Genomic DNA, 17,639 nt, shown 5'->3' with positions numbered 1-17,639 from the left:
CTCTTCCCTATCAGGTTTAACATTTGAGTACAATACCTGTCTCACTTCCTCATCCCAACCATCCCAATCAGGTTGTACATTTGAGTACAATACCTGTCTCATTTCCTCATCCCAACCATCCCAATCAGGTTGTACATTTGAGTACAATACTTGTCTCACTTCCTAATCCCAACCATCCCAATCAGGTTGTACATTTGAGTACAATACCTGTCTCACTTCCCCATCCCAACCATCCCAATCAGGTTGTACATTTGAGTACAATATCTGTCTCACTTCCTCATCCCAACCATCCCAACCAGGTTGTACATTTGAGTACAATATCTGTCGCACTTCCTCATCCCAACCATTCCAATCAGGTTGTACATTTGAGTACAATACCTTTCTCACTTCCTCATCCCAACCATCCCAATCAGGTTGAACATTTGAGCACAAAACCTGTCACACTTCCTCATCGATCCCAACCATTCCCAATCAGGTTGTACATTTGAGTACAATATCTGTAGCACTTCCTCATCCCAACCATTCCAATCAGGTTGTACATTTGAGTACAATACCTGTCTCCCTTCCTCATTCTAACCATCCCAATCAGGTTGAACATTTGAGTACAATACCTGTCTCACTTCCTCATTCTATCCATCCCAATCAGGTTGTACATTTGAGTACGATACCTGTCTCACTTCCTCATCCCAACCATTCCAATCAGGTTGTACATTTGAGTTCAATACCTTTCTCACTTCCTCATCCCAACCATCCCAGTCAGGTTGAACATTTGAGTACAATACCTGTCTCACTTCCTCATTCTAACCATCCCAATCAGGTTGTACATTTGAGTACAATACCTGTCTCACTTTCTCATCCCAACCATCCCGATCAGGTAGTACATTTGAGTACAATACCTATCTCACTTCCTCATCCCAACCATTCCAATCAGGTTGTACATTTGAGTACAATACCTGTCTCACTTCCTCATCCCAATCAGGTAGTACATTTGAGTACAATACCTGCCTCACTTCATCATCCCAACCATCCCAATCAGGTTGAACATTTGAGTACAATACCTGTCTCACTTCCTAATCCCAACCATCCCAATCAGGTTGACCATTTGAGTACAATACCTGTCTCACTTCCTCATCCCAACCATCCTAATCAGGTTGAATATTTGAGTACAATACCTGTCTCACTTCCTCATCCCAACCATCCCAATCAGGTTGAACATTTGAGTACAATACCTGGCTCACTTCCTAATCCCAATCATCCCAATCAGGATGTACATTTGAGTACAATACAGGTCTCACTTCCTAATCCCAACAATCCCAATCAGGTTGTACATTTGAGTACAATACCTGTCTCACTTCCACATCCCAATCAGGTAGTACATTTGAGTACAATACCTGCCTCACTTCCTCATCCCAACCATCCCAATCAGGTAGTACATTTGAGTACAATACCNTCCCCCCCCCCCCCCCCCCCACATATTTCCCTGTGTTGCAAAAGGTCTCTTGAAGCATAACCACTTTACAATGGGATCATATCAATAAATGTCAGCACTTCACAAAAGGTTCTTGTTATCAAACAACCTCACTATATTCATGTACCCATGCACAGGACCGGCAACCAGTTTTTGTACCCATGCACAGGACAGGGTCATCCCACCACAATACAACCAGTTTTTGTACCCATGTACAGGACCGGGTCATCCCACCACAATATAGCCAGTTTTTGTACCCATGTACAGGACCGGGTCATCCTGCCTCAATACAACCAGTTTTTGTACCCATGCACAGGACCGGGTCATCCCACCACAATACAACCAGTTTTTGTACCCATGTACAGGACCGGGTCATCCCGCCACAATATAACCAGTTTTTGTACCATGCACAGGACCGGGTCATCCCGCCACAATATAACCAGTTTTTGTACCATGCACAGGACCGGGTCATCCCGCCACAATATAACCAGTTTTTGTACCATAGACAGGACCGGGTCATACCGCCACAATACAACCAGTTTTTGTACCCATGGACAGGACCAGGTCATCCCGCCACAATACAACCATTTTTTGTACCCATAGACAGGGCCGGGTCATCTCACCACAATACAACCAGTTTTTGTCCCCATAGACAGGGCCGGGTCATCCCCCCACAATACAACCAGTTTTTGTACCCATGTACAGGACCGGGTCATCCTGCCTCAATACAACCAGTTTTTGTACCCATGCACAGGACCGGGTCATCCCGCCACAATATAACCAGTTTTTGTACCATGCACAGGACCGGGTCATTCCGCCACAATACAACCAGTTTTTGTACCCATGGACAGGGCCGGGTCATCCCGCCACAATACAACCAGTTTTTGTACCATGCACAGGACCGGGTCATACCGCCACAATACAACCAGTTTTTGTACCCATAGACAGGGCCGGGTCATACCGCCACAACACAACCAGTTTTTGTACCCATGCACAGGACCGGGTCATCCCGCCACAATACAACCAGTTTTTGTACCCATGTACAGTACATGACAGAACTAGTCTGACGTAGCAGTTTTAGTAAATTTCAGGTGTGAGAGAAAAATACATGTACTCATAACTGTGATTTTGAAAATCTCCTCTCAACTTTCGGGATAAGATTTTAAACATCTGAAACTTAGCAGATCTTACTCAGGTCAAGATTAACACCAAAACAGACATGATGGATTATATACAGTTTTGTATTGTACCTAGAAATGCATTGATTAATATGGAGATTCCTCTCATTGCCTTGTAGAAAATGTACGGCAGTTTCTGTAGACACTCGTGTTGGCTGGGATCCAGGCCATCCCCTGAGCGGAGCTGTAAGAACTTGGGGGTGCCGCCGATGATCTCGGGGTGACACAGGTCGACTGGGTTCTGTATGATGTGTAGGAAGCGGAACCAACACTGAGCCACACAGTCATCTGTCATATCAGGGGAGATAAACTGGCTCTCAGTCTCGTCTGAAGTGGAAATTAATTCAAATTTTGGATGTAACTTAATATTTAATATTTTCAATCTACAGCCTTATGAATGCTCGTGAAACAGACTTTAAAAATTGAAATTTAATTTTTGTTATAAGAAAATGTCTGTCTGACATGAATGTCCCTAATCCCATTTATATGAAAGAAAAATCGTCAATCAATATCTGAACTCTCCTACGGTATGTCAGAATCTGTACTCCTATATATGGCATCATAAATCTGGAGTACCAGTTCGGGTAGATACTCACTCAGCTGGAGCTCTGGGTACTCAGGGCCGTACATGACCTTGAGGAGGCGTGACGTCAGGTTATGGTTGACCTTGTGCCACTGTGTTACCAATGCTTCGTGGTGGCGCCAGTTCACACACATATTACGGAAAGTCTTCCACAGCGACGGTGATGGGAAACACTTGTGACATGCCAGGAGCCACATTTCAAACAGTACACTGAGCACTCGCTCACAGAGATGGTCGCCAATATCATCTACAATGTAAAAACGTCTTACATATATTTTCTTATATATTAAGTGTTTAATGCCGATCCTACGCGGTGAAAGCTGTCACTGTATAACTGATGCTGCCTTTAACCTCTGATAACACAGGGCATAGTCTTTTTAAAGATGAGAAAACATTGTGTACGAACACTGTAAAAGGATATTTTTACCATTTTATATTCACCCTTAAGGAAACCATGAATCCCAAACTGGCCAAATGATATTATAACTACAAACAGCAGTACTAGTGCTTGTAGACATATGTCAGGGAATTAAACAATGGAAAATATGGAGGTCAGAGGGCAATACCAAGGGCAAAGTCAATATGGAGGGCAGTGGACATTGTGGAGGGCAGTGGACAATATGGAGGGCAGTGGACATTGTGGAGGGCAGTGGACAATGTGGAGGGCAGTGGACAATGTGGAAGGCAGTGGACAATATGGAGGGCAGTGGATGATATAGAAGGGCAGTGGACATTGTGGAGGGCAGTGGACGATATAGTGGGCAGTGGACATTGTGGAAGGCAGTGGACAATGTGGAAGGCAGTGGACAATTTGGAGGGCAGTGGACAATGTGGAGGGCAGTGGACAATATGGAGGGCAATGTATGATATAGAAGGGCAGTGGACATTGTGGAGGGCAGTGGACAATGTGGAAGGCAGTGGACAATGTGGAGGGCAGTGGACAATGTGGAAGGCAGTGGACAATACGGACGGCAGTGGATATTATGGAGGGCAGTGGGCAATGTGGAGGCAGTGGACAATATGGAGGGCAGTGGACAATGTGGAGGGCAGTGGACATTGTGGAGGGCAGTGGAAAATGTGGAGGGCAGTGGACAATGTGGAGGGCAGTGGACAATGTGGAGGGCAGTGGACAATATGGAGGGCAGTGGGCAATGTGGAGGGCAGTGGACATTGTGGAGGGAAGTGGACAATGTGGAAGGCAGTGGACAATGTGGAGGGCCGTGGACAATGTGGAGGGCAGTGGACAATATGGAGGGCAGTGGACATTGTGGACGGCAGTGGACATTTTGGAGGGCAATGGACATTGTGGAGGGCAGTGGACAATATGGAGGGCAGTGGACAATGTGGAGGGCAGTGGACATTGTGGAGGTCAGTGGACAATTTGGAGGGCAGTGGACAATATGGAAGGCAATATTGAAGGCAGTGGACAATATGAAGGGCAGAGGGTGATATGGAGGACAATGGATAATATGGAAGACTGGACAATACGTAGGGCAGTGAAAAATATAGACTCTACTCTAAGAGGACTGGACAATATGGAGGGCAAAGTCAATATGGAGGGCAGTGGACAATATGGAATAGTGGGCATTAATGGGCAGTGGACAGTAATTAGGGACGGCTGTGGACTGAAATATTACAGTTTACAAAATGAACTTCCAGCAAAATGTTATAAGTTAAGAGTTTTCACACAGCCTTCAGTTACAATTTAGTGTCAATACTGTATCAGCATATACAGTATCTAATGGACTGGTACAATTACATTTGTCACAAAGTTACTGTCAAAGCCACACAGTCAAATGGTTTTCATATCAAAGACGTCAGGCCTCTGTTTCATATTAACTTAAGGTAATTTCCATCAAACAATCACATTTCTTAATTCAAGCAATTATTTTCACTGGAACTTGTCAAGAGTTATCTTTAAGGTGAAATTAAGGCAATAGGTACAGTGACATTTACTTGGGTCTCAAAATCCTAAATAAAATCATTTATTAAATCATGTATTATAATGGTACATAAATAGCTCACTCATATCACACCAGTGACAACATTGAAGTCATACATACACCGTGATTAGTGCTTCAACTATATACAAAATACAACAGTACAGTGACCGTATGGATGCGCTCAGCAGTTGTTAGGATTAAGCTATTTTGAATACATGTACAATGCTATCAAAAAAAGGGCTTAAATGAAAATAAAATTACCTCTAAAACAGGTACATTTACAATACACAGTGGATCTGCAAATTTCTAGCTACTTTTATTCCAAATGTTACCGAATGAATTATGTATTGGCTGCATAACTGGAACGATAGTGAATGTATGTCTGAAAAGTCGGTTTAAACAATATTTATTTCATATATCATATATAATAAGCACATAGGTTAATGTTAATATCAATAGGATCTGGCAACAAGATTTTAAATCTTATATAAAGCCATCTCTCTGAAAAGTCTGACTGGACAGTGGGACTTTGACCTATTAGTAGAGACCTATTCAAGTACACCTGAAAACCTAGTTCTAACTGCTTGTCTTACAAAACAACTCAAGATGGAAATATAACGAAAAGGACAGTAGATACAACATTCACACATCAATAAAAACGGCCAGTTTTATGTTTCTGTAAGAATTTCGGTTAATTGTGTATCAAATTAATTTTGACACCAATTATGTAAATGATAAGAAACCATCAAATAAATACAACACCAGATAACTGAAATAAAGGAAAGAAAAAATCTGTGTAACGCATTAAATGAAATAGTGTAGCGTGTAGTTATGGATACCTATATATCTAAGCTCTGAATCCATTTACAAACAAGAGCTGCCAGAGGGATGTTGGCACCCACCCCTGTAAAACCTACATTGGCTGTATAGAAGTTTGATCCTGTCTCTCTCAATGCACCTTGTGGTAACTTGTATCCTTTTCAAAGTTTGTCCTATTTACTAACACATAATTTGTAATTTATGTGTACGGACAATGGACCATGGATGAAAAGCAATTTGAACAGCTCACCTGATGGTGGGAATTAAAAGTAAGCTGGAGACAAGCTTTATGTGTCATAATAAAATTATTATAATATGCCAAGTAAGTCATAGTGATAAATAATACACTAAAACACTGTTATATATTTTGTTGTTGAAATATTGATCTGCAAACGTTTGCACAACTACATCAACAAATTCAAAATGTCAACAAAATTAGGCTCTTATAAAGCTTAAGCTAGTACAGTGGAACTTTATCAAACAAGAGACTTTGGTTTCTGAAAAAAAAATCAGGATAATGACTTTTCCAGATTAAATAAACATTGATTTTCCTGAATATAATGTCTAGAGATGTCAGTTTTAGGGATTCATAGCTATGATTCACCAGCAGGTTGTTTTTCAAATTATAGACTCTTATTATCCTGACTGACTTGAATACTCTCAAAACACTGACTTCAGGTTTAAGTAAATTTGAACTGCTAGAGTGAATTTTGAATAAACTTACATTAAAAATTTGATTTCATATAAAACAATGTAACTTTGTACTGAAATCAGTTGATTAAGACTGTTTTAGGTGTTTGGTCTGATATATAAATACCTGCCTTGATAGGTGAAACAATAGGTCTAGGTCAATAAGGTCACACTGTACAATGTAATTATCTCAAATATATATTAATCCGTCTTAGAATACAACATGCACATCACACAAACAACATTAAAATATAACAAGCTTCAAATACACAAGCCACTTCAAATGTTCAACACCAAACAGGCAAGGGACATTCACATTCAGGTCAAAGGGGAGGCCACTCCGAGAGACAATCTTCCGTAAGAAACTTACAACAAAACAGCATGCATTAACAGCTCTTATGTGTAACTTCAAAGTCTCATTGGAAATCCTCAAGTATTGACATGAAAATGTTTTTAGAAGATTTTTTTATTTAAATAAAGGGACATTTTGTAAGATCTTAGTCCTGTGTGAGTTTTCTCTTTTCTCTGTTGGGTTGAATCATGTCAACGGTCCTTGCATCGTGTAGCAACTCGTGAATGTTTGACACTGTTCTTTCAAAGTGAGGTTGCTGTTGCCTTACATTTTTCTTTTGAAATTTTCTCTTGTATTTTCAAACAGGTTGTTGACCTACATTTGTTTTCGGTATTTTCAAGTTTATATACCGGTAGTATTAAAAGTGTAACAAGATTCTTTTCTTTTTAATTGACGTCAGTCCTATTTTTGCTTTTCATCAAGTTGCTTGAAGCTCAAAATGAAATGTCTGTATATGCAAAATTAGCAAACAGGAAGAACCTCGAAAACTTAGGTAATTTGAGCTATATATATTTGTAATTTACTCCCAGAGAAATAGCCATTACAAACTCTGATAGTCATACTCAAGATGTCTGCGTAGCTGGCCTATATCTGGTTTTTTCAATCAATCTCAAAATTGATCTGCAAACTAAGGGCCAAAAGGAACCTATGTATGAAATTTGACAAAGATCTGTCAACTACGTCTTGAAAAATAGTGTCAAAATCAAAGATGGCTGCCTGAAGGCCATCTTGGTTTTTTTCAGATCAGTCTCTGATGATGGTGTTGACTTTAACTATAAAAATGTGAACTTTTGTGGTATTGAAACTTTCAATAATTTCTGTGATGAAATCACGATCAGTGTTAAGATATGAATGTGCAAACACACTGACACACTGTGAAATACGTATATTGCTGCATTTCTAGAGTAAAGTTTCTAAAACACAACAAAGTTTTTAAAGTTAAAGCATGAAAAATTCCACACTGCAATACATTCATATAGCAAAAGCGTAAAAAAAAATCTGCACAAGAAAATTTCTGGTTTTGAATACAGCAGCTTATGTTACTAAGGTTGAATATTGAAATGAAAAAGTTCGCTTGGTCATCTACAAACACTGTGTTATTTTTAATTTTCAATATGTAATTTCCAATCAGATTTCCAATGTGGTGACTTTGTCAAAATCCAAATTCCATAAAAAAATGTAATATATCAATTAGGACTTACAGAAAGACCCATCTACACCCAAGGGATTCACCATACAAGAAATACACTGTATAAATCAGGAGGCACATAGAGGAACTCGTTGACCCTTCAGATCACATGACAAGGAAACAAGGTTAGGCTACCTCCTCCTAGCGTTGCAATAAAGGGTTCAGGAGGAAAAAATGTTACGTGTTAAATATTTTGTTTTAGATCAATACTGATATTTATTGAACTAATATTAGTTTCATTAATTTAAGTATTACTTCAATAAATCTTAGATCAGTTAAAGAAATCAAAACTGATATTTTTTAAGTTTGATGTGGTGCTTGGATAATATTTTCAAATTTCCTTTTACTATTGTTTCTGTATTGTAGGTAGGGATAAGATCTCAATGTAATGCCTCATTAAATACTGTTTTGAGGTGAAAACACTGTTATGTTTACTACAGTCAAGATGTGTTTCAAACTACTTCCTAATCATTTGGTAGATACATTATTCTCATATTTCAATTCAGTTTCATGTCTTTTAATAGTATGTTTAATTTTTCAAAAGTGACACAGTAAGTAAATTATATTAAATTTTCATTTGAGTGACCACCTGATAATATCGGTCCTAATCTACAGTGCTGCTATTCTTTCCTTCTTGTCAGAGAAAAACATATACTTCATTTTCCAAGAATTATTCTCTCAATTTCTCCAAATACAATGTGAACCCTCAGAAGAACTTATGATTAGAGAATTAGCTAAAAATCCCTGATTAAAGAGCATTCCATCAATAGATCTAGATGTTACACAACATTGGGAGAGGGAAATGTAGAGTTATCGCCCTTATTTGTAATTCTGTGTTTCATTGCAGCACCAGGAGGAGAGCCCAGTATGTTCTGAGGTATTAGAGGAACTATTCCGGCAGACTGTAGGAACTAGTGGCATTAGTCGATGTTACAACACATCAGTGTATAACTTACATGAGCTCAGTCCTGTATCGTCTGCATGAACAAAAATGGCAACACATGCGGAATAACATAACATTGCAACAGTCGTTATTGTTAGAAATACGGCCTTATCTACAACCAATAGAAATCTCACTTCTCTCAAACAAGCCAGCGATTTAAATTTTATTATCAAAATCTACTAAAACAGAACAGGTGAGTTTGGTAACTTTCATTGGATTGTATTTTTTTGTGATGTTTTTTATTTGCTGTTTTAAATCTTTTTCAAATAACTAACAATTAACAAAACAAAATGGACATTATCCAAAAGTATTTCCGATGCAGACATCTAGACCACAAATGGCAGAAAAATGTTCTTACCAGGAAGCTAGAAAATAAATAAAACAGATGGAAAGCTAAGTGGAGATACTGCTCAATCAATGTTGGTTGTAACAGGCCACAAACTTGAACTATAATTGCTAAATAAATCAAATTCATAACAGAAAGTTAATAACATATACTCAGAATGTCAGTCTAGATGCATAACTGTGTTATGAAAAAATGTAATCTATTGTAAAATGTAATCATACAAAAAAAAGGAAAATAGAGATAAGGATATATTTTTCCTTGTTAAACAAAATTTCTGTAGTAACAAACCAGAAACTATAATAGAAATGAATGTTTTTCTTTCGGACATGTTTTGCACACTAACGCTATGACGGGTGAACTGGTTTTACCAACAAATATAGTGTACTTATATTTGTACGCTCAGCATGAATTCTGTACTCTAGCAACTATGCCTATATTTCATGAATTGGTAAACATGTCCGCATTTAAACAGAGCAATAAGATATAAGTGATTAGTCCATACCTTCAATGTATAATAGTGAGTGTGAATATTTAAAGGAGTATGCTACCTTACTCACATGCATCATTTTCAAAAAGGAATTCCACAATTTCGTTTTTTTTTATGAATATTATTACATTTTTGAAAAATTTACTGAATCATACCATATTACTGGTACAAAGCTTGATTTAATTCAAGGGAGACAACTACAACACATATCTATGATAACATGTGTAAGGTAGCATGTAGTCAACGAAAATGGAGTACCAGTAGTAGCCGATATCAAAAGTCTGCTTTAATTTAGATTTTTATTCTAAATCTACAAACATGATCTCGAGTCTGATGTTAGTATACAAGAAACACCATGCCATTTCATGTACAAACAGGAACATTATGCAAAACCAAAGATAACCATTTATCCTCGTGTTATTCCTGGTTGATATAGCCCCACCTTTTTCCGTGGGCGGAGACAGTAAACTGTCGTTGGCCGCCAGGAGAAACCTCAGCAACGTTTCCCAGGTGTCCCTCGTCAACACGTTCGACTTTTCTGCGACATCTTCTATACACCGGAGAACTCGGTGACAGAGCAGTGCCTGTCTCTTTACTAAGTCCACTCCTACAAGTAGGTCACATATCATCACAGCGATACATTTATAACATTTAATGAGAAACACATAACAAGCACTTGTAGTATGTTGGTATACCTAACACAGACAAGTTATATATCGTGAGCTGGAGACACAGTCTGTATTACAGAAGGCAAACTGTAGCTTAATTGTCACTTGATTATACACAAATTCAAAGCCCTCATAAAAGTTCCCTGACATAAGCCATATAATCAAATCTTTGATTTATAAGACTCCCTGACATTGTAGTTATATAACAGTAGTTAAACATATAATTATGTACAAGTTTCCAAACACATTCTTTATATTTTTATTTTGTTTTAGTAATTGTATCTTTAAACAAAATCAGAATTTTTAACATAATATTTACATAATTTTTACATCATATTTAGTATCATATCATTGATGTTTTGTTCAACATCAAACTTAGCCTTCGTCTTTGTATAATATAAATCCTGAACAAGTTTTATCCAAATCAGGTCATATTTGATTAAGTAAATGTTCAGAAACTGCCAGCAAATCAAAGCACAATATGCTAATTAGTTACGCACAGATTTTGCTCAACTTAAAACTTAGCCTTAATCTGTGAAATGTACATACTTACTAAGTTTAATCAAAATCGAATGATAATAAAGCTAATTCCTTAACAGAAACTTTAGTATTTTGGCCTAGACCAATGAGAGTGCAGAATGGCAATTGATTATGCAAAGATTTCACTTATCTTTAACTCTAACCCCTGTCTTTGTATTATATATGTACGGGACAACAAGACTTTATGGAGGCTGGAAATGGGATAAACAAGGACCTCCCTGAGCTAGGAAGTGGCACAAACTGACCTAAATTTTGTAACTGGGACAGCAATTTAAAGAAACAGGCAAACAAGACTTGCATTATCTGAACCAGGAATGGGGACAAACAAGACCTACCTGAGCCAGGACGTGGCACAAACAAGACCTACCTGAGCCAGGACGTGGCACAAGCAAGACCTACCTGAGCCAGGACGTGGTACAAATAAGACCTACCTGAGCCAGGACGTGGCACAAACAAGACCTACCTGAGCCAGGATGTGGCACAAACAAGACCTACCTGAGCCAGGACGTGGCACAAACAAGACCTACCTGAGCCAGGATGTGGCACAAACAAGACCTACCTGAGCCAGGACGTGGCACAAACAAGACCTACCTGAGCCAGGACGTGGCACAAACAAGTTCAGTAAGTGGTGTATCATGTCCTGAGCGTATGGGTTTGGATTTTCCTTCACAGGCCGCGGAACGCATACTTTAGGTGAAGTGCACGCGGACAACCACTCAAAGTACACAAGAACACACTCCTTGATCGTCTCATGCTCTGCCAGTGGTAGGCTCAGCCCAAAACACAGCACCTTTAGTTGTGAAAAATCAGATCATATTCTCTAAATTCAAAAACAAAAATATGTTGTAATTGCACTATCAGAACCAAAAGGTATTTTGTTAACAAAATTTGAGACAGGTCTAGACATGTTCATAAATTTCTGAAAAATGGTAATAACAAACTTTTACACTAAAATCCAAAACATCTACCTGGTAGCCATATTGTTCTTTATATCATAAAAAATTCACACAAAAAAACCACAGCTAGGACCAAGGGGAATTGGTACACGAAATTTGAAAGATCTGTCAGGTACTTTCTGAAAAGTAGTGATAACAAAGTTGTTCAGAAGAGCCAAACCTTGGACGAAAACCTTATTGGAAAAGCCAACATACTGTGTAGATTGTCTGCTTAAAATACACCGAAATAGCTATATTAGGCATTAGTGTTTGTTACTGGCCAAAACAGATTCAATATTCTCATTTTTTAGTATTCAAATGATCAGACATGAAATTCAATTAGCATAAAAGTGTTCACCTTATGTTGAACATTTGTACAATTGTAACAGCTAGCACTGCAGTCATACTACTGGTACAGTATTGCTTTTAGACTTACATCAACAAGAGATTACTAATTCAGGTAGAAATGGGATACAAAGAAAGGAGGATCTAGATCTTTACCTCCATTGCCCACTTAACATCTTTGTCAGTGTTGAGGTTTGAGGGTTCCGAGTTATTGGCTGCGTGATTGATACTGGACGCGATGTGCTTGACCACCGTAAAGGCCACATCTCGGCCGACAAGGGGAGGGAACTTGTGTAGGACACTCTGGTTGGCCTTGTCACACTGGATGTCATTTTGAAGTGAGGCCCACTCAGCATACATGGTTCCCTACTTATAAATATGGCTCACTGCAAGGACCACTCGGCATACATGGTTCATCAATTACTGCTCACAGTTCATGTTCCTGATTTAGTCACCATTGAGAATCATCATAATGCTGGTCAGGTGTCACCTACTGAAACACAAAGGTATATATCCTGATGTTAGTAGGTCTGATTACTTCAACAGCAGAGGGAAAAGGCAACCTGGCCAGACAGGGACGTGAACTTCAAACCTCCATACTCTAGCTATAGATGGATGCTTTAATGTAAATCGATTACATTCCCTCACAGGTTACGGGCAGTCATGATCACCCAGTGCCGTTTACACACCTCCCTACTTTTTCAAAATCTTTCATTGCAAAAAAACCCCGACATTATTTACAACCAAGGTTCAAATATCTGCTTTCAGTGTGTACACTATTGAAAGAGTGGCTGGTTATGGGCATCACTAGTACTATAAAAGAGTGGCTGGTTATGGGCATCACTAGTACTATAAAAGAGTGGCTGGTTATGGGCATCACTAGTACTATAAAAGGAGATGGAAATGCAGTGCATTGTTTATAGTGTGTTGTAGCGTAGCTATAAATAGCACACAGAAAAAATGAATGCTAGTCGTTTCGGTAACAGGTCGTTTCTGTAACAAAGTCGTTTCGGGACATGACACATGATTTTTCGGGACTTAATCAAGTCATTTTGGGACATATATAATTTTCATTTATAAATTACATTTCGCTCCCGTTTCATTAAAAGTCCTGTAAATACACAAGTATGGTTTTAGACTATGACCTGCATCACCATCATCATCATCATTCTTTATTCCTCAAAAATGAGAGTGTATAATACAAAATTAAGAATAAGAAAATTATGCAATGTACATATTTCGTTATCGTTCATTGTATCATTGTTCTTTGCGGGAGGGTGTATTCACCCTTACATTCAATCTGTTAAAGTTTACATTATGCTAGGTCTGCAGCGTTGAAATATATCTGTGCTGCTTTCCAAAGGAAAAATAAGCACTGTCTTACGCAAATTCACAGCACACAGTTTTGTTATCAAAATCATGATTGTCTATGGTTCCTTTGAATAGAGCTTTAGTACAAATGCCTCTTCTGCCATTTGAGACAATAGCAGATACGGTTGAACACCATAGTAGTTTATTACTTTGTCTATGAAAGTGTCCCTTAAAATAAATGTCACATTACAGTCCGTGACAGGGTTTCTTGTTTGATATTGTAATACATGTAATATGTTTTCAATTCACTACATATATTCTCCATTTTTGACATTAATGAGTTAACACTGATTCTAACAATGTTTTAAGCATTTTATTTTTGCTATATTGAAATTAAATTAAAATCATGTAAGGGTAAATGTATAAATGTATGACGGGAGAAGGCTATGATAAGTTGTTTAAACCTTTAAAAAAATGAAAAATCCCTAAACGACTTTTTACATGTCCCAAAACAACATGGAAAAAGTCCCGAAACGACTTTCGTCTTGTTAATGAAACGACTTGTTACCGAAACAACCTGACAAAAATCACTGGTATGGTTATTAGTCATTTTCACCAAAATTTAGATGTCAGAATTGATAACTTTTTGTGAACAAATGTACTACGTTGTGTTATTTATTGGATTTGCTCAAAGTTTTTAAAAGAACTTTAATTTGTATGTTTTCATTTCACTTTATTTCCCAGTAATAAAATTGTTACTGAAATGGGTAACTGTTCCCCAAATGCAAGATTATTACCCACATGAGCCGTTGTGCCCAACCTGTTAATCAGTTAATATAATTAATTAATGCATTCCTAATTGTGAATGGATCCTACAGGGATTTCAGTTGATCATTGACATTAACAGATTAAGAATAACACAAATAAACGTTTTCCTTGAAATTCAGAGGGTCAACATTAAAACATGTACAGTCAACAGTGCACATGTCATCATGCACAGGTATACACATCTAATTTTGGGGAGTCAAATACACTTATGAGACAAATAGCTACTAAAAGCCCAAATATATATTAATACTGCACGAGAAATCCTCCATAAACTGACAAGAGGGCTCATTCGCTACATACATGTATGCATACTTCAACGAGCATTTGCTTTGGTATTTGAGTATGATATTAACAACTCCATGATTTTATAGTACTGTACAGATGAGATGTGGCTAGTGAGCCTAGTCTAGCAGGGTCAACTAAAAATATTAAGTAATTCTTTCACCAATGAAAACATTCATCTGTTCACTCAGTAATGTAGTAATGACAGTAGCTTAATTAACCTATACACAGGTGTTATGTCGGAGTGAACATTAATAAAATGCAACATTTTTTATGATGCTTTACCATATGCAGTGACAAAGATGATAATTTACCATGGGTACCTACTTTTCACCGATCTACCAAGTCTGGCATGCAATTTTCCTACATTATCGAAGTCGTACGCCTGAAAAATTAAAACACGGAAGATAACTCTTTACTTCCTGTTATAGGTGGAGCTGTGTTTCAATATGGACGCCACCATGGAACAGGTGCTGCGAAATATTACTCGCTTCTTTTTCGATTTATTTAAGCTGAGCGACAAGCATCAATGGATGTTTTACAATAACTATGTCAAACCTAACTTAGATGATACCTTTGCTCCAACTGTTCTTTTAAATTTCGTACAATTTTGTGTAGCTCTAATGTCCATACGTACGGGAAAGCACATGTATTTTTAGTCTACTTTCATTTTGATGTTTTACGTTTTGGTCTAAGGTTTTATTCATAAAGGCGATATTTTTGGTTAGTTCTGTGATCAAGTGTGGACGTACATATAATTTACAGAAAGATTAAACGCGAGTGACATACAAACTGACAACATGACTAATATAAAATGTGAAATGCTTGAGACTTAAACTTATGCAACCTTAGGGAAACGATTATTCATACTAATTGCTTTTTAGACATCAGGATGTTGAATTTAGCCTCTTTTATAGTAAAGTTCAAAATGTATTTGTATTCCAGGAGCTGGCTAACATGCCTGTGCCAAAATAGTCTTATTCAAATGTTTGCTTACCTATAATATATATATATATTCAGTCTGATGAAATGCTGTGCAACACTGTGTAATGGTCAACTGATTGACAGAAGAGTGAAAGATGTAGATGTAGACCTGTGCCCATTTTTGGCGTTTTGTTTTACCTTTTGCACAGTTATATATTGAGTATTTAAATGATGCCAATTTGGACTTCAGAAAGTAAAGAAGAAATGTCTGTTCTGTTGCTGAGGGCTTCTGCTTTATTTCTGTTCATGCAACAAGTAAACAAAGGGGCCCTAAATCTAACACAGCTAGTGTTGTTCCTACTTAACTGATATACCTATGAAATTTTGATAAAGTAAAATGTGGTCATCATGACGTTACAACATAAAATATTGAAATAATGAATGGAGTGACGTAAGTTTTGCTATTAATCAATTACTTGATAATAACAGTTCATGACTTAATTGTCCTTTGCTTCTCGGGGCTTGACTTAAGTGAAAGTGATAAGATAGCCCACTGGACCAGTTGTATTTGATGACAACTGGATTGACCTGCTCCTTACCAAATTTAAAAAACCCATTAACATATGTTTACTTGTTTTCAAAGTAATTAAATAGTTATTTAAGTATTCAGGATTATGTGCTTTATCACAAAAAGTGGGTATAAGTCCATTTACTGACTACAAGTTCACCAGAAATCAGCTTTAAATTGTTGGGTGTTACAAAATGGATTAAAAGTTAATCATAACCTGTTATGATATATTATTTTCAAGTGATATTAAGGAACATGTGCTTATCAAATACATGTAAATAACATTAAATTCATATTTCAGGTGGAATCGTTTGCAAACGATGACAGTACAACAGCTGATATTATTACCTGTCTGGAGAAATGTGGTTGTTGCCCAAGATGCATATTTAGATTTCTGGGAGAAAAAAGTGCATCAAGGTTTAAGTGTTACCAAGAGGTATGTGTGTTTTATCACTTCAGGATGTCACCACTCGATCACTTAACCCTTCACTGTACATACAACTAATCCAACTCACTCACAGAAATATAACTGACAAATGTCCAAATAAATAACCCTGTTATGAAAGATCATTTAAAGTAATAAATTTGCTTAAAATAAGTAATATGACTGTGTAAAGGTATGTTTATACATTTTTTTCATGTAATTCAATACTACTGTTCTCTTAAAATTACTATTTTGATTTTTAATTCTCCTACTTTTTTCTCTAATTATCTTTGCACCTGAAACAGATGATCTGGTTAGGGTGTCAATTCATTGAGATAAATTACATTATTGTTCCAAATACCACAAGTAATATAAACATAGATATTAGTATACTAATATAGCTATGTACTTTATGGTTGACCATGGTATCTGTTTGAGATGTGATAATTCCATGGCTGTGAAATAGAATAAATTACATAACTTAATATTTGCCACATTTTTCATTAGAACTTATAGATACTCTTATGATGTTTTGAAACAAATGGACTAGATGCTAACATAGTCAGCTCTCTCTTTACTAGTATATATAAATATATGTATGTGCCAATACATGTTTAATATGTGACCATCATAAAAAAAATACATGTATTTCTAAATTAAGTTAATATTATTACCAGTATATGCTTTATGTAAGAATCACAAGAATGAAAGTAGAAAACAATTATGAGCTAACAAAATGAATCAATGAATAAAGATCAAATACATATTTTATACTATATGNACCTCCCCTGTCCCTGTCCCTGTCCCCCTCTCCGT

At 37.2% G+C, this 17,639-nt stretch overlaps 2 protein-coding genes across 9 annotated transcripts in view; one reads left to right on the top strand and one right to left on the bottom strand.

Moving 5' to 3' along the window:
- The window catches only part of LOC110446508 (ral GTPase-activating protein subunit beta-like), a 46,644-nt gene extending 31,325 nt beyond the window's left edge, over nt 1–15,319 (bottom strand). For 4 of the 8 annotated variants that reach the window (XR_002462476.1, XR_002462477.1, XM_021491683.1 and 1 more), the window contains exons 1-7: nt 15,235–15,319; nt 12,643–12,979; nt 11,798–11,996; nt 10,441–10,605; nt 9,179–9,199; nt 3,243–3,476; nt 2,719–2,973 (exon numbers count right to left, since the gene is read on the bottom strand). Coding sequence is in view for 6 of the 8 variants with exons in the window: in XM_021491683.1 (XP_021347358.1) it covers nt 2,719–2,973; nt 3,243–3,476; nt 9,179–9,199; nt 10,441–10,605; nt 11,798–11,996; nt 12,643–12,846 (1,078 nt within the window). In the remaining 2 variants the exon portion in view is untranslated. Of the gene's footprint in view, nt 1–2,718; nt 2,974–3,242; nt 3,477–9,178; nt 9,200–10,440; nt 10,606–11,541; nt 11,562–11,797; nt 11,997–12,642; nt 12,980–15,234 lie in introns of those variants that run through there. The other 4 variants (XM_021491685.1, XM_021491689.1, XM_021491684.1 and 1 more) reach the window with 3 other exon arrangements.
- A 21-nt stretch (nt 15,320–15,340) lies between these two features.
- Nucleotides 15,341–17,639, top strand: part of LOC110446506 (putative tRNA pseudouridine synthase Pus10) — a 37,512-nt gene continuing 35,213 nt past the window's right edge. The window contains exons 1-2 of the mRNA XM_021491682.1: nt 15,341–15,377; nt 16,701–16,835. Of these exons, the coding sequence (XP_021347357.1) occupies nt 15,357–15,377; nt 16,701–16,835 (156 nt within the window). The 5' untranslated portion in view covers nt 15,341–15,356. The remainder of the gene's footprint in view (nt 15,378–16,700; nt 16,836–17,639) is intronic.

Source organism: Mizuhopecten yessoensis, unplaced genomic scaffold, assembly GCF_002113885.1.
Source record: "Mizuhopecten yessoensis strain PY_sf001 unplaced genomic scaffold, ASM211388v2 scaffold2741, whole genome shotgun sequence".
NCBI lineage: Eukaryota > Metazoa > Mollusca > Bivalvia > Pectinida > Pectinidae > Mizuhopecten > Mizuhopecten yessoensis.
Note: the sequence above shows the minus strand (reverse complement) of the source record. Positions and strands in the feature narration are given on the sequence as shown.